The sequence below is a fragment of the Saccostrea cucullata genome, unplaced genomic scaffold (genome assembly GCF_032062105.1).
Source record: "Saccostrea cucullata isolate Sc308-1 unplaced genomic scaffold, CSIRO_AGI_Scuc_v1 ctg247, whole genome shotgun sequence".
In the NCBI taxonomy this organism is placed as follows: Eukaryota; Metazoa; Mollusca; class Bivalvia; order Ostreida; family Ostreidae; genus Saccostrea; species Saccostrea cuccullata.
The window spans coordinates 235587-258185 of NW_026934500.1; the positions used below are offsets into that span (position 1 = coordinate 235587).

The window sequence follows — 22599 nt, forward strand, 5'->3', positions numbered from 1 at the left end:
TGCATATTGATATTATTTGCATCCTTGTATGCCCAAAGCAAAAAAACAAAGCCCCTGAAACTAATCAGCCATCCGTGACCAAATCACCTCATGACAAGGCCCAGTCATTATCAATATAAAGTGTGTTATCTCGCCAGTTGTACAACTGGTACAAAAGTCACAATTTATCCCCCTTCTAAAGCCTCACGTCCGGCCCAAACGTAAATTCTGGTATCGAGACTACTCCAAACATGCCTGAATTGATAAATTTCCCCTCACCACGCTAAACAAGGGTTATTCTCATACCCACGTGGAAAAATATGGAATCAAATGAAAATGGTGAAAATGGATTAGCAAGTACAAGAAGTCCTTCAACAGTGGAACTTATGGCAGTAAAAAATGAAAAGAAATCTTGTAAGTAAATACAACGTTATCTAATATAATTTATATACAATTGTATCAGAGTTTTATTTATCTTCTCTTTGTCTACATCATATATTTTAGTGAAATTACAAAGTATGGAAAGGAATTTACAAACACCATTTCCTCTGCCTTCCAACTCGTTCAAAAATTTCTTGCTGATATGTTCAAGAGAATTAATCTTAAATGTGCATTCAAACTGAAGAGATTTATATTCCTAACTGGGCTAGAAATAATTTTTTTTTTCACTGGTCACTTAGGCTATTGCCTTGAAATTTTACTGGTCAACTAAGTGACTCGACTGTCCCATTGTGCCAGTAGATTTTAAAAAGACTATCCCCTAAATCATTAAAATACAGTGTAATAGACATATTTTGTATATAAATATAGTGCAACAACTTAACAAAACAAGAAATGACAGAACTTGGATGCACAACCATGTCGAAGTAAACCAGCCCAACTATGAATGAATTTTGTTATGCATAATAAAAACACTGAGGCACATGTCCTCCAAAAAGCTGTCCTAGCCCAGATAAAAAAATTCTCTGGCCCCTGACCAGCGAGTCCTGAACTAAAACCAAACTGAACCCACAGTGTTTAGTCAGTCCATTTAATTTACCCCCATCCACCCCCTCTCATACAACTTAATGCAAGAAACACAAATTAAAGAACACAATCAAGTAAAATATTAATGACATTGTGCAAAAATGCACGGCCACCATATACAGGTATAAACAATGTTATATCACTGTATTCATCAGTTTTATTTTGCTCTTTTGCATCACAGAATAGATTCTGTTATAAAAAGTGATGATATCAAATGATTTGGCATTCATTCAGTAACAAAAAAAACCCCCACTGAACATAGCTCTAAGTTTACATTGCATTTCCGTTGAAGAGATCCTATCAATTAAACATTCCTACCTCATTCAAAACCTGCCCAAGTGTTTAATGAATGTCTACTAAACAGTTTTGCTGTGTGCTAATTTGATACAGCCTTGATTTTACTAATTTTCTATACAGCTTTGCTGTGTGCTGATTTGAAATGCCAGGGATTTTCCACTACCCCGTGTAGGGCCGAATATGGGCCCCATTCCCAACTGCAAATTCCTTCCATTTTTCCCAAAAGTGAACAGACGAAAACTCCACAAAGTTAACTTGATCGAAATTCATGTAAAACAAACATGGTCAGGTTTGAAATCTAAATGAAATGAACAAAATTTGAGGGAACTTCATAATAATTAATCTTTACTCTGAATTATAGTTCTGAATAATGAAGTAAAAATCAATTTTATTCATTATAAGTGTTTATTTCTTGAAAAACTCATGCAATAAAAAATTCGTAAAAGGTGATAAAATGTCGCTAAATTCCCAATTGTAAGGGCCTGGGCCCCATACCCAAAATGGTGTGGAAAATCCCTGAATGCTTTGATGTGTACTAATTTGATGCAGCTTTGCTCTGTGCTTATTTGCTATACAGATTTGCTGCATGCTAATTTGCTATACAGCCTTGCCATGTGCTTAACTGATACAGATTTGCTGTGTTCTTATTTGCTAAACAGTTTTCCATGTGATTAACTGATACAGATTTGCTGTTTGCTAATTTGCTATACAGCTTTGCCATGTGCTTAGCTGATACAGATTTGCCGTGTTCTAATTTGCAATACAGCTTTGCCTTGTGTTTGACTTAAACAGATTTGCTGTTTGCTAATCTGCTACACAGCTTTGCTGTGTGCTTAAGTGGTACAGATTTGCTGTTTGCTTATTGCTATTCAGCTTTTTAGTGTGCTTAAATGATACAGATTTGCTGTTTGCTAATTTGCTTTTCAACTTTGTGGTGTTCTTTGCTTTTATTTACCTGCTATGATCCACAGAAAACCCACCACATGAAAATAATGACAATTGTGTAATTCTAGTAATCAAAATATACAATAAACTGTGAGCATTTCTTTCACTAATTTACATCAACAGTAGACACATGCATTTCTAAATAAAAAAAGGCTTATATACATTTTGATCACAGAACTGTGATACATTTTTGCCAAATAATTTTCCTGGATTAAAAATATGACTACATGTACTAAAAAATGTAAATATATATAAATATGAAGAATGTACATCACCTTGTACCACGTTCAACAAATGCACAAAATAAACCAGTTAATCTAAAAGATTAATATGTTTGTGGGTGGATCAAGGAATCAAAAAACAAATAACACATCTCCCTAAAATGGCAAAAAAATTCTCTCTTTTATTTTTGCCTGTTATAACTTCTTTTATAACTAAGGTATACCTGTATTCTTTGAAATACTGTTGATGAGGGTGGGGGAGGGGGAAAGGTAATGGAGGAAGATGACTTACCATGCTCGAGACATTCTGCAGGATTTTTGTCAACCCATTGATAACTAAGGAGAATTTGTGCTTGGACACACTTATAAGACATTCTTTATTTTGCTCCACATTCTGTATTGATTGTGTTGTATGTAGTCCAGTCTTGATGGGCAACTGAAAATGAAAAGGTTGTGTTAGGAAAATAGGCAAGTTCTTTCTCTATCTTTTATTATATGCTTGTTCAACCAAATATTAAATAAGATTTTTATCAGCAATGCAGATGTAACTATAGTAAAAGGATAGGTCAAGGTTACAAACAGAGTTTAAAAGTAAAATGTAAAAAGTATGTTTCACAAACAAACATCAATAAAAATTACTGCATTTCACAAGCACACATCACTCGAAATGGAAAATCTACATTTCCTGAATCTGAGAACATTTTCTCATACAAAACTGAAATTGTTTTAAGCATACGACACAGGCTTGAATCAACATGACATTAGTACTTTTATACACAAGTAATGAGGTTTTATATTTTATAGTCTCATATAAAAAACATTTCTGAAAAAGTTTAAATCATGTATCCAGAAAGAAAATGAGTAGAAAGATTTTATTAAATTCATTTTTCACCTCATTTACAAAGATTTAATACAAATCACTAGCCTTGAAGTATGAGTGACTACAAACTATACATAATGCTGAACCATCTCATTCAATGTGGTTTTTAATGAATTATTAGAAAACATTAATGACTCTTATCTTATGGAATCCATATCATGTGTATTTATTATTTCATGACTGCTATTCACCAAGCCATTTTTCATTCTTTACAGTCGAGTAGTTTTCATTCATGTAAACTTCCTGCGATTAAATATATGCAGACTCACAATCCCACTAACTCCCACGCATACGCACCTTAGTTAGCTTTAATTCATAATTTATCATAATTACACGCCAAAACAATTAAGACAATAACACAGAATTCTTTTTTACAAACAAACATATGGCAGAATGTATAACTGTTAAAATTATTTTGCTCCACAATAATCAATGTGAAGCATCTCAACGATCCTTGGCAAAATGCAAATTCAACTTGAAGTGGAGTCGGTCGTTCATTCATAAAAATTTCATGCTGGAAACATCACGAAGATTTTTGTCGACAAGGAGGCGGCATGCAAAAATAATTTTTGACAATGAGTAAATATTGATATTACCTGGGCGTCAAATCGCTGAATCAACGACTGAACCCATTCTCCGGGCTTTTGTGTTGCCATAATTTTTAACACTCCTGTAATCTTGTCGCCATTTTCTTTTATGTTGATATTATTAGCGCATGCGCATTAGCATATATTTATCCAAATATGGGCATACTCAGTACTTGATTGGCTTTAATTTTTTTTTTCGATTAAAAAAATCGCAATAGAGAACTTTTCATAATTCTTGTAAAGAAAATAAGCCTTCCTTATTGGAATTTCACAATTTTCAACATATCTGTATGCACACATTGTTGGTGAAATATTGAGTTTACAATTTTTTGGTTCATTTTGTTTAGAATAGGCCTAGTTGTGTAGCTGACTAAATGAACAGCTGATTAAGCATCCAGACATGTGCCTTCACTTAAATTTTTCAGGAAAAAATATTTGAAAAGGAATTTACACAAGAAAGAACATAAATTACTAAATATCATTTTCTCCATCGATGAAGATCATTATAGACCTTATGTATGAACACAAAACCATGCACAGTATAATTTATAATGTAGGACTCCTTGTCAGTCTTTTGGCACCGGTTTTAAAAGTGTAGGGACCAAACTTAATAAATATTTTTCTTAACAAACTTTACATTAATTAATTTTATAATTTAGATATTTGTGTCTTTTCATTTTGAATACATTTAAATTATTTTTTTTCCAACTTCTATAATCTATTATGAGCTGAAAAGATAGCTGAAATAAGTGAAATTTCTCCCAATAAAATACCTAAAAAGAAGAGTCGAATACATTTTTTCCACATGCTTACAAAATCTTGAAATCCCCCCTAAAATTGTCAAAGTTAGCGTAAATCATAGTTTCGTCGAGAAAATTTTAAAAATGTCAACTCGGTAGACTTCATTTTTACCCTACAAAATCTCAGTCTAGAATCCAGGAGCTCCCCCCCCCCCCCCCCCCGCCCCACCAGGGCTTTGCACTGGACCCACGCCTGCTACGCCTAACGTCTCAGATCGATCGTTTAACAAAAAATTATTTATCTTACCAGATAAGTAAAATGTGTCTTTTTTAATAATCAATTTTCAAATATCTGCATATAAATAATATCAATATCGCGGCTAAGATGCCAAAAAGAAAACAGATACATGATATGATGCGCATACAGAAATAAATACATGTATACTAATATGTATATAATAAATAAATATGAAGTAAAATACGAAGGAAATGTTCATAAAAAGGGAAATGAAACGGCCAAAAAGGAAATCCGGAATAAAGTAATGGTATCAAAGATGTAAAGCAAGAATATTAAGATTATCTACTTTCCAATTAAGTGAACCTTAGAAACTAATTTAGAAATGAGAATTTTCGCTTTCTTACGTAAGTATAACTATATATACATGTATACCAATATTGAAATTAATAAATGTATCACTTTCTATATCCATTACCTTGCAGCTGCTTTTTACAGTACATGTTCGTACGTTTGTGGCTCTATTGAAGTTTTACTAAAGCATGGTTTCAGTATTACAGTATCATGGTCTGCATCTCCAAAGAAAACTCTTTTCCTATGCCTTATACTTCAAACACGGAAAACTGTATGTTTTAAACTTAAGTCTAATGACCTAACGGGAATCAGGGAAAGATAGTTATAGTATTATGTGTTTGTACAACTCCTTTCATCATCTCCCCCCCCCTCCCTCTCTCCATACTGATCTCCACTAGGTCCTCCACGAAACCGCCCATCGTTGAAGTTCACAGAACTCATTGGGTCACTAGAGTTTATTATAGTGAGACTTCGGAGTTGCGGTCGTGGTGCTAATATAAATAAAAAATGCAGAAAAAAGCTGAAAATTTTGACATATTCTCACAAAGCAGAATTAAGTTTTTCGCTTAATTTTTCTTATATAGACACACACATTTGTTATCTAGATAGTTATTAAAAACCATTTAGTGAATTGAAACAAAATGATTGTAGTCAAATATGAGCACTCATTGGTATGTCATTCAACGTTAATCACCGAAGTTTTTTTCGTTGTTTTGTTGAAAATAAGGTCTAACGTTAAGATCAACCATCTTTCTGTACCTTTTTTACACAAACATTACATTACCCATATATTAAGCTTGTTTGACTATACTGCTACCAAAAAAAAGGGGGGGGGGCACTGGACTTTCAATGAATAGAAAAACTAATGTCGTGAAAAAAGGGACAGACCCCCCCCCCCCACACACACACACACAAACACCCATCCACCCCCACCTCCTGATGCTACGTGCCTGAAACTGACAGACAAATGAGTTTAATGTCCCCTTGCTTTCACAAGATGTGAAGTGTAACCTGTAGTAAAAGAAAAAAATGCAAAGTTCTGAATTTTATTCTTAGCTAAGACTTGCATACGAGAGAAAAAAAAAGAAAGTTTAAAAATTAAAAATGTTATACAATATTTAGGTAATGTATTGTGTTTTAAAATTCGTCGAATAAACACCACCTAGTTAGTTTGATAATTTTAAACGCTGTAAATTTAAATTATACATTGTTTTATACATCTAATCACAGTTACCAAGAATTCATTTCGAATACCACTTCCTGTTTTGTTGCACAGTTCAAAATGGCACTGACGACACCTTATGGTGAGATCTTTGCCTAGGATGAGTGTGGGTAGAAAAACTACAATGGGGAAGAAACTCAAAGGTTAAAATTTTGAGGGAGGTGCTTATTTCCTCCCCATTTAAGCATAGTATAAAATACACGCGTATGCAAGTAAAAAGCTATATATATAAGAAGTCGTCGGGATAAACGCGGGTATTCTAATATCTGTAATATCTCAATCTCTCAATGCTATTCTCCCACTGGTTAGAGTATTCTCATTTATCCTGATCTAGATTTATAAGTATAAACAACATTAAGTATGTCCTATATTGTGCATTATTATATTTTTTTTATTACTGCGGTTGTTGTCGCAATAGGGTCGGGCTCAAAGTACAAAATATTCAAGAGCCACTCTGAGGAATCACAGGACACTGAGTCGCTTTCAATGTTTTTGACCGATTATCTCTGAAATGTTTACAGATGAGTCGTATACTTCCGCCATTCGACGACACAGTTCAGTTAGACGATATGCCTGTTGATATTTCAGACACATCTCCGATTGTCCGCAACAATGAAGGAGCAGAAACTCACGTGGGAACCCCCGGAGTCGTCGTGGTCACGGCGGACGACAGCATCTCCAAATCCAGAGCTTATTTTATGGTGTTTGTGTTATTGTTTATTAATCTACTCAACTATATGGACAGATTTACCATAGCAGGTTTGTTGTCATGTGCACGGGGCAATTCTTTATGTTTCCTCATTGTCATTGAAAAGTGATCAAGTAGACTTAATCACTTAGGATTATGTCGGAATATATAAACTTTAATAATTATGTCCTAAAGTCCAGATCCCAAAAACTTGGAGTTAATTCTTTTAAAACAAAATCTATTAAATGATTGTACGATGTCACAGCAATTGTATGTATGAATGTCTTGACATGACATGTGAACATTCAGTATGTTTATCATAGGATTCGTGAATTTTAGCATGCAAGAAAGCTCAGAAAAAAACTTTATTTTGTCTGAAAGGAAGGGATCAGAAATAGAGACAGGAAAGCAGAGAAAAAACTGTCATTTGTGACAGAATGATGTAGAATATACCACAACATCATTTTATTTGCATGAAGCAGTTTTACATATTCTGAGTTCAATCTTTTACACTGTTTTCCTTTTTTTATATTTAAGAAGGGCAAAATATTCCTTAAAAATTAAATATTTCTTGTATGACATTTGGCTGAAAGGTAGCCAGTGGTAATTATGTGTAATAATTAACATTTTGCTTAATCTCCATATGTATGAATTCATGTTCACTTATTAAGCTCCTGTAATGTTAAATGAAGGAATTACCATTTCCATATTAAATTTGCATTTTAATTTTTAAGAAAATAAATATCTCAATTACATGGAAATCTGATAAATTATGAATTTTATTAAATATTTGAGGTGTACAAGCCTACAAGGAAGCTGCCCTCATATTACAACAGGGAAACTACTTTTTTTATATAACTATTATACCTTAGAAATTGTGAAAAATAATTAGTTTTTTCTTTCTTTTATACACCAAAGAAAGATTAAGAGGGGTGTGAAAATTACTGACTGCTTTGCTGTCTGAGGACATAATTAGTTAATTTCTAAAACTATTGAATATTTTTGTGTCAAAATTTGTAAAAGTACTCAAATTATTTGAACTTGTATACTAAAAAAAGGATGCAAATATTAAGTAAAACCAGAAAATTTCCTATTTGGGCATAATTTTGAAATTAAGAGCCTTTAGACAATCATGCTATTTTAGCAAATGTCAAGGTTAAAGGTACAAAAATCTTACATTATTGTACATGTACTACATCAACATGTATCAGCAACTTTTGTGAGGTGCTATGTCCTGACCTTAACTCAAGATTATTCGGGAAAAGGTCAAGGCTTCAGAAATGTAGAAATATATATTCTTGTTTTGCTATAACTACGTATACATTGAACTGGAGAAAAAAGAATAGCATATTATTACAAACATGATTGTGGATATATGTAAGAATTATATAAAAAAAAAGAAAATAATAATGTTTGCTTTGGTTTACTGTAGACGTATTTTTTTCCACAGGGTCATAATTCAGCGGAATTTTTATATCTGTTCAATCCGCGGGTATAAGATTACGCAAGTATATTAAGACTCTCCTTGTATGTCTTATATTTGCATTAAGTTCGATGGTACAAATTTCCATGGAAAATTTGTGATCGCTTACATATCGTAAATTTATACCTTATGGAAAAAAGTACTTCAGATCTACAGTATCTCATTTTGTTCTATTCTGTTGTAGGTGTGTTGGTGGACATACAGCACTACTATAGCATTGGAAACTCAGAAGCAGGGCTTATACAGACAGTGTTTATTATAAGCTATATGATTTTCTCTCCAATATTTGGTTACCTAGGTGACCGCTATAATAGGAAGTTTATCATGGGAGGAGGAATCACGCTGTGGTCACTTCTTACCCTGTCAGGGTCTTTCATTGGAAAAGACGTAAGTATTTCTCAGAGGGTTTAATATTTTTCTTTTGAAATTCCATGGGGTGGGGGTTGTTGGTTTGACTGTAGCAGACATGGTGAAATTTAATTTCAGGTTCTTACTTAGACACCGTTCCACCTTTTTAAAAAATGAATATTTTACAGTTATGCTTTTTGTTTACCCTTTTCTACTGAATTTCATTTTACATAAAAATGTAATGCCCACTAACTTGGACTAAAAGATTGTTGATATGAACTCTTTGTCAACACCTGTAGTTCTATCATTTACACATTTACACTTGCCAATGTTTTGTTTGTTATACATCGATATGCTAGAAAAATATGGGTTATATTCCTTCATAATGAAATCCTATGATAACAATGAATAGACTATCAAATTTCACACAGAGACAAACATCCCCTGCTTTGAGATTGTAAGAAGGACATCTGTCTCCTAAAGAAAAATAAAAGATAAATCCAAGCAAATTTTTACCTAGTACAGATATTAAACACACACACACACACACACAAACAAACAAAAGAAACTTTTAAGTTGATAGTATTGCAAATTTGAAAAGTGCATACTTGACATAATTGTTAGAGAGGGGAGAAAAACTTATCGTACATACAGTCATCTGTTTTGTGTCTGTTACATGTAATGAATATATAAACCCCTAACTCTTAGTTTCATTGAACACTTGACATTTTGTACACTCATTTGACATGGATTATTATGTCCTTTTCAAAGTACGGGATTAAAGAAATCCTTACAGGAAGAAGTAATCCATTTTGATAGAAAGTCATCAGTTTGCTTCATTTGATAATGTTCCTTTTAAAACAATGCGCCTTCTCTTTCAGCGTGAAATGAACTTGATAAAATTCTTTCATTTTAGATTTTAGCAGCATACAATATTTCATTCTGCTTTCAGCACATCATGGCCCCATAGAAGATATGAATAATGATATGAAAACTAATAAACTGTTTTCTTTTTTAATTGTTACAGTATTTCTGGATATTTTTAATAATTCGAGGCTTAGTAGGCATAGGGGAGGCTAGTTACTCCACCATAGCCCCAACAATTATAGCAGACATGTTTGTCAAGGGGACCAGAACAAGGATGTTAATGTTCTTCTATTTTGCTATACCAGTGGGCAGGTAGGTCAACTGGGGGACAAGAACCAGTTTAATAGACCCCTGTTTTGTGTGTTGTGTGTGTGTTTGTGTTTATCTGTCCTTCCTTGTGCTATTAAGACTAAAACAATAATTTTCTTTGAACACTCTTATTGTTTGTAAACATTAATTGAGTGGGCAATGTAGCCTTTAAATTATCATTTTGATGATTCTGCTTAATTTATTGCGCTGTTAAAGAAGGTTTTTGAAAATTGACAAAGTTATTCCTTCTAGATATCAAAGAATGATTATTTTCCATAAGAAATAGAGTGCCACAGTTGCTTTATGAAGCTGTTGAATTTTAACAGGTGCTCGTAAAAGGGGTTTATTTAATTAATAGGGAAATTATTGCTACATTGATCGAGATACATTCATGAATTTCACTATGATGAATGGTGTTGCCATGGATATTAAAAATAGAAACCTTTGTAAAATTCTTGCAAAAGGCTACTCCCACTACAGTTTAGTTTTATAGTAATAAAACTTGCCTCAAAAAGAAATTAAACCAAGGATTTTTATTCAGTCCAAGTGCTACTTTTCTCTTCCTTTATTATAAGTATACAAACCAATAGAGCTACTGTCTGATCAGAGACTCCTGGTTTGAAAAATTTTGAAACAATCAATAAAATTATTTTAGATTCGTTTCTTTTCTAGCAGCCTTGCTGATCACTGTGTAAATGTAACAGAAGTATGAATATATTTTATTGACAAGATTACCTTATGTTTTGATATTTTGGGTAAATAAACAAAATGTATTAATTCCTTTAAAAAAATGCATTTTACACATACCAGTACATTTAAATTTGAAACCATATAATTGGCTGTGCCCAATCAACTAATCACGTGCAAACAATGCTAGACTGTTTTGTGGTTTATCCTTGTCTCAGTTTATTGGCCATGAAGCTTCCATTTATGTTTGATTTTGCTACTTAATTCTTATATTCATTACCTTTTCTTGCATATTATCTTTAGTTAAGGTTTTACTAACTTTTCAATTTTTAAGCAGATTTTTATTGCATGTTGAATATCCAAAGCCACCCCTGGCCAACCGGAACCCAATATATAACATCCTTTGCGGTTAAAGCTTAGACGGAGCGTGGGACTTGAAATCATTAACATCTGTCTAAACATTTTTGAAATTTTGTTGCAGTATTTCTGGGCATTTATTCTCATACGGGCTGCAGTGGGAATAGGGGAGGCCAGCTATTCTACCATTGCACCCACCATAATCGCAGATCTGTTTGCGAAAGATCTTCGCACAAGAATGCTGATGATATTTTATTTTGCCATCCCTGTGGGAAGGTAGGAGTTATCTCCCTTGAAAAACAGGAGAACGGGGAATATGGGAATTTTTTTGTTGTTAAATTTTCTAACAAGGAGATTAAAATCAAGGGGGGGATTAAAAAATACATTTCTCTGTTCACAACTTTAAAATAGGCCTTAGCTAAACTAATCATGCTATTGGACAAAGATATTTTTAACGTATGTAGTTGAACTTTTCTGGGTATTACTAAAGGTTGCTGCAGATTTGTAGCTCTCCTTGACTGAAAAAATTGGGATGGCTGACAAAAGACCAGAGAGCTGCAGTTTTTAGCTAGGGCAAAGATTAACATGTTCAGTAAACAGTTCAAAATTTTCCAACGATAGGGACAATTTTTCACACTAAATGAAATAACAAAATTTTTTGGGAGTTGAAAGTTTAGATTGCAAAGATTCTTGTTAAAACACCATGTTGAATTAATATTGGAGTAGGTATTTTTTTTTTTATAAATACATGGACATTTTTAATGATATTACTGGGTTATAATATTCTAACTCTTTTTAATGTGATCTGGGTTGGTATACTAAACCTAAATCATATTAACCTGCATGAATATAAACATCATATTTAATAATGCATGATTGCATGGGTGTTTTTCAATCAAATGAATGCTTAATTTTATGATTTAGATTTTATTTGGTGAAGTTTTCATGGCAAATGTTACATATATTAAATCCAAAATTCAAGTAAAAAATACTAATACATGTAATATGTTTACAGATATTTTTTAAGAGGTAAATTGAATCATGTAAGCGCCTTCTTAGCATAATTATAAATTATAAATCATAATTGTAAGTAAAGTTTAAATTTAGTATCGGCAAAGTGAGCTTTGTATTACTTGTAGTTGAGCTCCTTAAATTGACAATTTTTTTTAAAATTACTTCTTTTTTTTTCTTCAGTGGTTTAGGTTATGTAGTAGGTGCAAATTTAGCCAAAGCCTTTGGTGCATGGCAGTGGGCTTTAAGAGTAGGTATATTTCTATAGATGAATTATTGAAAGAGACAGTTCATTAAATTGAAAAAAAAATTACATTGAATGATGGTTACATGATTAATAAAATTCTTATCTTAATTACGTGTTAAAGTTGTTGAGCATTAGAAATTATGTTTATACTTATGCATGTATATATATTTTTGATAATTAAAAAACATGCTGCAGTGTTATTTGATATATATATGACTTTTATATAAAAACCTAATGTTGTTTGAATGCTATAATATATAATAATAATATATCTGCTTTGTTTGCAGTTTACTCCAGCCCTAGGAATTATCTGTGTACTTTTGATATTTATTGTTTTGAGAGAGCCTCAAAGAGGCCATGCAGAAGGGGGAACTCATTTACATAATTCATCATATCTACAAGATCTCAAGGAATTGGCTAGAACGTATGATCAGTTGTTTACTTGTAACTCGAAAGTATTGTTTTCAATTTTGAAAGTTGTGAAAACTTCAAGTTTGTTAAATACATTTCCAATTACACATGGTTAAATTGCAGCATGTACTAGTCTAGATAATGTACTGTGGAATCATTTTTATTCGTGGGGGTCAATGTTCGCGGGTAGCCAAAAATTTCCTGGTTCATGGTTACATACTTTCGTTGATAACATTCTTTTTTCGTTAATAATAAAACAAATGTTTGTGAATATGTTTGTGGGATGTAAACTCGTGGGAGAGGGAGACCAATGAAAGCCACAAACATTGGTCCCCCACGAACAATAATGATTCCACAGTATTTGTTTGATAATTGAAAAAATTGATTAAGATAATTGATAAATGTTGTATTATAATACTTTAATTGTAGAAAGAGTTTTGTCTTGTCAACATTTGGTTTCACCTGTGTAGCCTTTGTGACTGGGGCTCTGGCCCTCTGGGCTCCATCCTACATGTATAATGCCATCAAGGCCCAGGGCCAGGATGCAGATGAAGGAGAGTAAGTGATTAAACTTTAAAACACTTTGATGTGGTAACCAGCACAGTAAAACACGGTTATAGTGAACACACTTATAAAATTGATGCCTACAGCGAAGTGATTTCATTCCCTGTGACTTCAAAATTTATTATTCACTTAACAGAAATATGTCCGAAAAGTCTTTGTGTGAAATTTTCAAAACTTTGACATTTCTTTCCTGACCACTTGATCTTAAATTTTAGGTATTAAAAACAATACCTCTCTATGCTATATTTTTACACAAGCACGTGCAAAAACAGTGTGAAATGCTAAAAATATATCATTTTCAGAGATTATTGTTCTAATCCAAATATGCATAAAAAGAACCAAAAATGTCAAATCACATTCGAAATCAACAGGTATTTAGTTTATTTGACTTGTATCTTTAAAATGAAGGCAAATTCATTGTAATTCATCTTGCATGAAAAATTATAAAGGAGCACAATGTAAGTATCACCCCGTTTTTCTTGTCGTATTTTTCACAATTCCGACTTGTATAACAGGTAATATCTTAAAAAGTCTTTGTGTGAAAATGTTGTAATTCATATTTTCTGAAAGAAATGACCACTTTCTTTATTTTAAAAAGGAAAAAAGTATACCTTTATGATAAAATAAACGAGAAATATGACTTTTTTTTTTAATTTTCGTTCTCTTCTGTCATAAATATTGACCTTTCTGCACTAAAAAAACGTAAGTTGGCACTGACAAACATCTGAATATAAAACTATTTTGCAAAAAAACGAGTATTTTGTTTTGATAAGAAATAATTTAAACAGATAAGCTCTTTTCTTCTTCCTTCAAACATTCTGCCCCCCCCCCCCCCTCCTTCCCCGTCAACAATAAACACCTAATAGAACCTAGGAATGACTTTATACAATAAAATCTACATTCACTATAAATCAATAAGTAAATATAGGTACAAGTACATTTCTTATTTTTTTCTTACTTTCATCCAGAAAATACAATTAATGGTAATCATAAAATTAAACATATTCCCCTAATTTAAGCCGCTGTTTTTGCTGAATTTTATCTTATATTTTTTGCATTTTTATATCAGCATATCATAGAGGTATTTCTTCACAACTGAAATTGCTATAATTATCAACCAAAGGAAGAGAATTCTGATATTAACAGACTCCATAAATCAAATAAAACTGTTTTAAATGATGAAAAATTTTCTTTTTGTAAACTGTGTATGTTTTTGATTAATAACAATGTTATGCCTATAATCACAGTTGCAAAAGTCAGCGGGAAAAAACAAACATCGCTATTGTGACGTCACATAACGCTGCTTTGACGTCGAACGACATAGGTCCCCCCTTAACAGAAATATGCTTATAGCGCAGAAAAATGATCCATCACTGACAGTTATAAGCATGTTTTACTGTATTTGCTATAAAATCATAAACTATGACAAAGGACAAGTTAATAGTAGGACATAAGAGGCTTATATAATTTTAAAAGTTCCTTGTATTTTTAAGCATATAAAGGATTTTGGATGGGGTGGAGGAGGGGGTCCAAATTAAAGAGAATTCATCATAATCCAAAAATCATTAATAGCCATTAGACTTTGCCTTTAAATATTAGCCTCTACACCTAGATAGTATCTTTTCAGCATTGCTTTCATATTTGGAGGCATCACAGTGGCTGCTGGCTTCATTGGAGTAGCCTTGGGTGCTGAGGCCTCAAGACGATATAAACGAATCAATCCCCGTGCTGATCCCCTAGTCTGTGCTTTTGGTCTGCTGATGTGCACACCTTTCCTATTTTTTGGTCTTTGGTTATCAGAACACCACATTCCAGCTTCATGGGTGAGATGTTTGAATTGTTTATCAATAATTTATTTGTTGAACAAAATCTTGAAAAATATGATGTAATATAGTAACACATTTGCATTACAATGTTTTGGAATCATGATTATTTATTCAAATGAAAATGATTTACCATATTTCATAAATGTCTTGCTATATTACTTATGATATTAAAATTATTCAATGTAGAATTTGTTGGTCCTATTTGCAGGCCCTTATATTCTTTGGAGAAACTTTCCTTTGTTTGAATTGGTCCATCATAGCAGATATTTTACTGGTAAATATCAAACAACAATAACATTGATTTCTTTGATCTCATTTAACAGGGTTAATTTGTACAGACCATGGAAAGTGCTTGAATTTTAACCCATGTCCCTGAAAAGTGCTTTAAATTACTTAAAAGTCATGGAAAAGTGCTTAAATTTGAGAGTATAGGTTTGGATTTTTATCTAGACTCTACTTAAGTCCTTGAATTCTGAACATATCTGCTAGATAAGCAAAATAAAATTTGAGAAAGAGAAAAATTGTGTTGACTTTATATCTGTACATGCATTAGTAATTAGAACATTAAAAAGACATCTATGAGAGCTGTTCAAACCTTTTCAATGGGAAAGAAGTCATCAGTCTTTTTTTAAATGCAGGAAGACACATTTTTAAAGGCATTAAGTGTTGTAAAGGATTTAATATATTCTGTACACTGTTTACTAATTAAAAAATATGAATACATATGAACTATTTAAGAAAATTAATATTCTTAAAAAAAAAACACAAAATTGATATATCTTTTAATGGAGGTCTAATGGGGTGATGAGTGAGTTCCCTTTTCTTAAAAAGAGAAAATAAAGAGAGTGTGTATACAGTAAATATGATTCCTTGTTTACATTTTTCAGTATGTCGTCATCCCTACGCGACGCTCAACAGCCGAGGCCGTACAGATTCTGGTGTCACATGCCCTAGGGGACGCGGGAAGTCCGTACCTGATTGGGGTGGTACGTACTTCATATTTCTAGGCACAGAATAATATACAATGTACTGTTTAAGCATTGATTAGAGACCTATTATGTCTTCTGTTCTTTGCAGATTTCTGATGCCTTAGGACATGGGTACCCAGTAGATAGGAGGAAGTCTCCGTCGGTGCAGTCCGACACTCTCAGAAACGCTTTCTACGTGACACCGTTTATCTGCGTGATAGGAGGGGCCTTCTTTTTAGCCACAGCTCTCTTTATACAGAAGGATAGGGAGAAGGCTGAAAGAGTCACTAAAGGTAAAGTGTCTCACTTCTTACTGAAAGAATGGAAAAATGTAGCTTTGAAATGTCTTTGAAGGTTTATTTGGAATATTTAATGAACAGGGAATAAAATCATGAGTAACTTTAATGTGCATGTAGTTTAATCATTTTTAAAATGAGTTTAGGGAGTTGACAACACCAGATTTGCAATGGAAAATGTAAATGATCTAGGTGTATATTGTCTTTCCTGGTAAATGGCTCTGAAATCAAAGTTTCTGGGTCAAATCAAGTCCCAACTGGCGAGTAATAGTTTTTAGCTTGACCAGACTTGTTTGATTATTCTAACCAACACGCTTAACAAGATGCTGCAAGTGAAACTGTCTAAGGTATTACAAAGTGACCCATAGTGAGGACTTGCATATAATTAACTGATTTTGCCTAAATTAATTTGGTAGTACTTATGTTATATATTTTATGACTACATGTGCTTGCAGATAACATTAGTGGAGGTGAAGTCCAAAGTATTTGATTGTCTCTGCTTTTAATTGTTATTCATCATTTTATATGAACTAAGTATGTACATTGTGTGTATGTATAGATTCTTCATCATATTGGGGTAAGAATATAATTAAAATTGATCTGTTTGCGAATGCACAGGGCATGTTACTGATAACTGACAGCTTCCATCTTTTGTAACACACTTAATTAAAAACTGAAAGTCTTTATTTAAAACATGTATCAATATCATATATTAAAGAATGAAAAATTGTCACACTACTGGTAGTTCAAATTACTTGATCATGATTAATATTTTGACCTTGTGTTTTTTCGTTTAAAACATAAGACTTTAATGATTATGTATACAGGACTAAGGGATTCTGACGAGGATATATCCGAGGATGATAGCGATGTTGAGCCAATTTTAAGGTCAGATGATGAGGACTTCGATGGATTACAACCCTTTGCATAAATCAAGATCAAATACTAATGTAATATTCTCCAGAGTTTTCTGAACTGACTTGCTGTGTTTCACATACTAACAATTACACTGCTAAATTTATTCATCATTATAATCATAGTATCTCGACCCTGCATTTGTAAAAAGTTATAGAAAGTATTGCAAGTACTGAAATACTGCAGGATCTATTTCAGCATTACCTGAGTACTGAAAAATTAATTTTCCTGCAGTTGAAATTGTTTTGAGTTTCTCCCCCAGGTTGAAATACTGTTTAGTAAACTTATCTGAAATGGCATTTTTGGATTGAGTTAAAATATTGATGAGTCAATTTACTGCAGTGATAATATGGATTGTGATTATATTTATGAATTAAAAAAAAAAAAGTTTCGTAAAAATACATGTATACCATTTCAGTTTATTTTCAAAAAAACAACATAAAATAGAAACATGTTTCCTATTCAGTTGGTTTACTGCATCATATACATATATGTAATTTTGAAGGCCATAAATCTATAATTTATAAAAACACTCATAAATATAATAGCAGTCCTGAAAGCATGAACTAATATTGTCTTTGACTTGTCACTTGTAGAAGAGACTAATCTTTTGCTTTCATTTTCTGTAGGTGTTGTAACACACTGTGTCACTGTACCAGAACATTAAAGTCCTTTTCTTTTAGTTCTGTCATCATGTCAGCAATGTTGTTGGTGACCTGCACTTCATTTATAAGAATTGAGTTATTTCTTATCTCATATGTGTTCAGTTCATTATGCACATTTTATTCACATGTTAATCTTAATTTGCTTAGAGAGGTGATTTGTAGAAATATAAACTGAAAATTTAATTATGTTCACTTTTTGAATAGAAATTTTGCCTGTAAAGCAGGGTTTGTACCTATATATATTCTCTTATTTTTTACCTTTTTGTTTTTTATATATGATTTCTTTGAAAAGGTTGTACAGTGTATGTACATCATGCATTTATTTTTATTTCTTTATGTAAAACTAGAGAGGGTAAAGTTTTGCATTGCTTTGCATGTGTGCGAGGTGCTTCCAATAGAAATGCCCATTACTTTATAGATTCAGTCCACACTGTTTCAGGTTTGGACAGGATTGTAACACACCACACAATAAGGCCAGCTAATGCTTGGTAAAGTGACCATCTGTCTTTCTGTCTCTTAAACAATTTTTTTTTTTGGCATAAATCATTTTTTATAAGCCAGCAGGATACTTAAGTTTGTAAATTTAAATCTAAGATAAAACTTTTCCACTTAAAATACAAACCAGTAGAGCTAGAGTCTCTTCAGGGACTTCTAGTTTCTTCCCAAGTTTCCTTCCAAATATTGTGTGAAACTTTCCAGTGCATACACATTAAGAAATTTAATGTATGAATGACTAATTAACCCCTTCCATGGCAAAGATTTTAAGCATTTCTAGACAAACTGATATTAAGATTTCAATGCATTTTTTTCGGGTATTTCTTGTTATTTTTGTATATACTGATGTATGTATATTCTGAAAGCAGGTATTGTGTAGTTTCTGAAAATGAGTGTAAAAATATCATTTTAGTTGCCATGGCAACGAAACACACCATAATCATGCTGGAATTTCCATTTATTTAAGAATGAGTTTCATTATAGTTTTTTTTTTTTGCCTACTTAAATATATTAAAAAATATTTTAGTTTTGTGTTGAAAATTATGAACATGTTGTACAATTTTTTTTACAAACCAATTTTAAGCATTTTGGAGGGGGTGGGGGGGGGGGTGAGGTTATCACCAGAATTTAGCATTTTTACATATAACATTTTACCCCCAGATTGATTTCGATAATGTCAAAATCGCTCAAATAGTGTGCAAAGTTTAACTCAAGCTAGCAAAAAATTGGTACAACAAATAAAAAAAATTCTGTATATTATTGTATCGTAATTATTTTCTCTTTCCAACGGTGCAAGATTTATTCTGATATTTGCAGTATTAACGAAGTTATGAATGTTTTTTCACACTGTACTCGTTTTTCAAGCCAGAAGCGTAGAAATGCGTATATGCCATGTAAGGGGTTAAAGATAGCTTTATCTGAAAGACATGGAGACAAGACAAGCTTGGCTATGATCAGTGAATTATTGAAAAATCAATATATAATGTAAGAACATGAAATAGATGCATACTAGTAATTTTTAACATGCATTTTTGAATTGAAAACTATCTTTGTGAATGCTTTCATAACACTGGCTTTTATAATGGAACAAAACAAAGGACACTACATGTACTATTATTTTTTTTTTTTTGTTACTTGATAAAACTAAGGTAGCTGCAATATTTTATTGGGTACTTAATCTTATTATTTATCTTCACATTCTGAATATAAACCTAACAGTTCCTTATACATGTACAATATTATTAACAATATAACACAAAGTGTAAGCATGTTATGTATGGTTCTTAACATTTCTGCAATATATTTATTTATTAATAAGACAATTCTTTATTACTGTAGATGCAATATATATTAATTTTAGAAAATTTAAGACTCTCCTTATATGCCTTATATTTGTATTAAGTTCGATGGGTCTAATTTCGGCGGAAAATTTGTGACCGCGTACATAGCGTAAATTAATACCCCGCAGAAAAAAGTAATTCTACAGTATTTTGAAGTAAAAGTAATAACATATTATGTGTTTAAGTATATGAATATGTTTAAATGAAGTTTTACAGCAAATCTATAATCATAGATAGGCCATGTTTAATGTGTGTGAAAAGTCCTTTACCTTGGACATTTTTTAATATTTTACTCAATTTGTGATGTCTACTCCCCTCAAAAAAATTCTCTAGCTATATAATGATAAATTGTTTAAACAAAGAATGGAGGATATCCCCTCTTTGTCTGTATTTGCTTTGAGACTGAAAGTTGTCCGATTTTACACATAATTTGATGTAACTGATTCTTTTTTTTCAGTGGGAGGTGATATTACAAACAATGTCTCCATTAATGGTGGATTCGACAATCCCAATTTAAACCTGGGAGAGAATGATACCATCACTGAAGCTAATCCAGATCGCAGCAATGTTTTATAAGTCTTAATTCTGACAAAAAATTTGTCCTGTTAAGGTAATTTTGGTTTGGACTGCTGTGTACCTGGCTAAACAAAAAATCAACCACCTAGTTATGATTCAGTTATTCCTTGTCAAAAAATAATTCAGCATCGAGGGCTCTGCAAGATACTTGAGGTGTAAGTGGAAGAGTTCAAGTACCACAACATCTTTCTGGAGCATGATCTTTCAATTTTCCATTATTTGAAGCAACATTGGATAAAATCACTGTCTCAGGTTGACCTTGTCTTTCCGGTTCTGTGGCTGAGTGCAACAAAAATTTTATATGTATGAAATATTTTTATGTTTGTGAATATTCCTTTTAAATAACAGTACATCTTGATATTTTAGTGCCATGGATTTTGTAAAGGCAATCATTTTTATTATTTAGAAAAAAATGCACTGCATTATAGAGGATAACACACTTGCATTGTATTTATTTATTTGTGAAATATTATTACTTGTACAAATATTGAAGAGAGTCTAATGACTTATGCCGGTAACTTTATTTATGTATTTTGCGGTGTTTGTGAGGAAAATTCACATCATTATTTACTGTGACATATTCTTTGTGTGGATTCTGCATCACGTGTGAAATAAACGATGTTTTAGATCATATAAGAATATTAATCATGTATTTTTGATAGTGAAAAAAAAAAGATTTTGATTATTTTTGTTCTTGCTTAAATGTATCGAATAATTTTTGCACTAATTTAACTTTGTATATTTAAAGTTTGCTTTGATGAATCATATAACAAAACTGCTTTTTCTTATTGTATCCTCTATATGCACTTTTTATGACGATAATATCTGTATAAAGCTGGAGTCATTTCTGAGTTCAGTACCAATATACTTTAATACTAATATGACTCTAAAATGATTGGTACATATTTAGTACAGTACCAGATGATCTACTTTAATACTATGTGACTTGAAATGGTTCATGTAACATATCTAGATGACATTATTAAGTACAAAAAGAATAATTTTCCTAAAGGAAAATTAATATATGTATCTCCAGTATTAGATCATGCAAATGTAAAAGAATCATTCTTATAATATCCACTATGTTTTTTATTTATAGGTTTAATTTGAGAGCCAAAAAATGTTGGTTTTTCATTACTAAAAGAAATTATGTACATTTTAATTTTGTGGAAGTAATGTGTACTTACACATATTGTAACAAGACTCAGGCAGCTGATCTGTCAAATAAAGATTTGTTGTCAATGAACTTCATATTTGATATTCATCAAAATGACCTTGATTTTGAAAAGGAGCAGTGTCATTAAATATGGTTATTTTAAAAAACCCTTTGCAGTAAAAAGAAAACTAGAGCTAATTTCAACAGCTGGTGTTGTGCAACAGCAACATTAAGGATAGATATGGGGTTATAATGTTTTGGACAGGTATATCCTCCTGGGTACCTCAATAGGTATAGCTCCTGACTAATAATGCAGGGGTCTTGGCTTCAATTTTCTGGTCAAGCCGTACATTTTCTTCTTTTCTGTTTTATAATTTGGTTTTGCTGGCTATTTCCTGGACTTGCAGTTGAAAGTCCTTCCTGGAGCAAATAAGAATTCTGTCTTTCATAGCAAAGACAATTAAAGGAGGAGGGAGTGTAATGGCTTGGGCCATGGATATTGGCTTTGGTAGATCAGTTGGTAGTGCACCTGACTAGTCATGCCTAGGTCCTGGGTTTGATTCCCAAGTTCAGCAATACATGCTCATCTTTCCTGGAACATACTGTTAAAACCCAAAAAGTTGAATTAGAAATAGATGGTGTTTAGCTCAAATTGGAATTTGATTCAGTCCTTTTTGTGATTAGACCCTAGTACCATTTGCTAGTACTAGTATACAAGTATACTAGTATACAAAATGTATTTGTGAAACACTGATGCCTATGGCAGCCCATACAAAGGTTTAAGTTTCTCAAATGCAAATCCAAGTCCAAGGTCAGAACAAAAAATCTAACATAATGAAACCCAAAGAAAGATATTGTCTTCAATAAAAAAAAACTGAAAAGAGGAAGCCCAGCCAATCTTTTT

The 22599-nt window shown here is 32.1% G+C and overlaps 2 protein-coding genes across 22 annotated transcripts in view; one reads left to right on the forward strand and one right to left on the reverse strand.

Annotated features, from left to right (window-relative positions):
* Positions 1-4044, reverse strand: part of LOC134240857 (neurofibromin-like) — a 39469-nt gene extending 35425 nt beyond the window's left edge. For 10 of the 11 annotated variants that reach the window (XM_062722939.1, XM_062722938.1, XM_062722937.1 and 7 more), the window contains exons 1-2: positions 3945-4039; positions 2761-2904 (exon numbers count right to left, since the gene is read on the reverse strand). In XM_062722939.1, the coding sequence (XP_062578923.1) occupies positions 2761-2904; positions 3945-4004 (204 nt within the window). In that variant the 5' untranslated portion in view covers positions 4005-4039. Of the gene's footprint in view, positions 1-2760; positions 2905-3944 lie in introns of all 11 variants that reach the window. The other variant, XM_062722929.1, reaches the window with a different exon arrangement.
* Positions 173-21785, forward strand: LOC134240858 (protein spinster homolog 1-like). Of its 11 annotated transcripts, none has more exons than XM_062722942.1 (14): positions 173-393; positions 7075-7245; positions 8842-9044; positions 10033-10184; positions 12420-12486; positions 12771-12907; positions 13324-13452; positions 15086-15281; positions 15493-15558; positions 16172-16270; positions 16362-16545; positions 17108-17125; positions 17376-17498; positions 20421-20557. In XM_062722942.1, exons 1-13 carry the CDS (start codon positions 300-302, stop codon positions 17477-17479), a joined length of 1620 nt encoding a protein of 539 aa, XP_062578926.1. In that variant the 5' UTR covers positions 173-299; the 3' UTR covers positions 17480-17498; positions 20421-20557. The 11 variants fall into 11 exon arrangements, with proteins under 11 accessions (XP_062578926.1, XP_062578932.1, XP_062578925.1 ...); XM_062722948.1 differs by having other exon boundaries at positions 17376-17436; positions 20421-20553; XM_062722941.1 differs by lacking the exons at positions 10033-10184; positions 20421-20557 and adding an exon at positions 11350-11501 and having other exon boundaries at positions 17376-18353.
* Positions 21786-22599: the final 814 nt, after the last annotated feature.

Coding starts and splice junctions, on each gene's coding strand:
- LOC134240858 (XM_062722942.1), top strand. CDS start 300: ATGGAATCAAATGAAAATGGTGAAAATGGATTAGCAAGTACAAGAAGT. Junction 7,246..8,841: donor GGACAGATTTACCATAGCAG/GTTTGTTGTCAT, acceptor ATTCTGTTGTAG/GTGTGTTGGTGGACATACAG. Junction 16,271..16,361: donor GTCCGTACCTGATTGGGGTG/GTACGTACTTCA, acceptor TGTTCTTTGCAG/ATTTCTGATGCCTTAGGACA.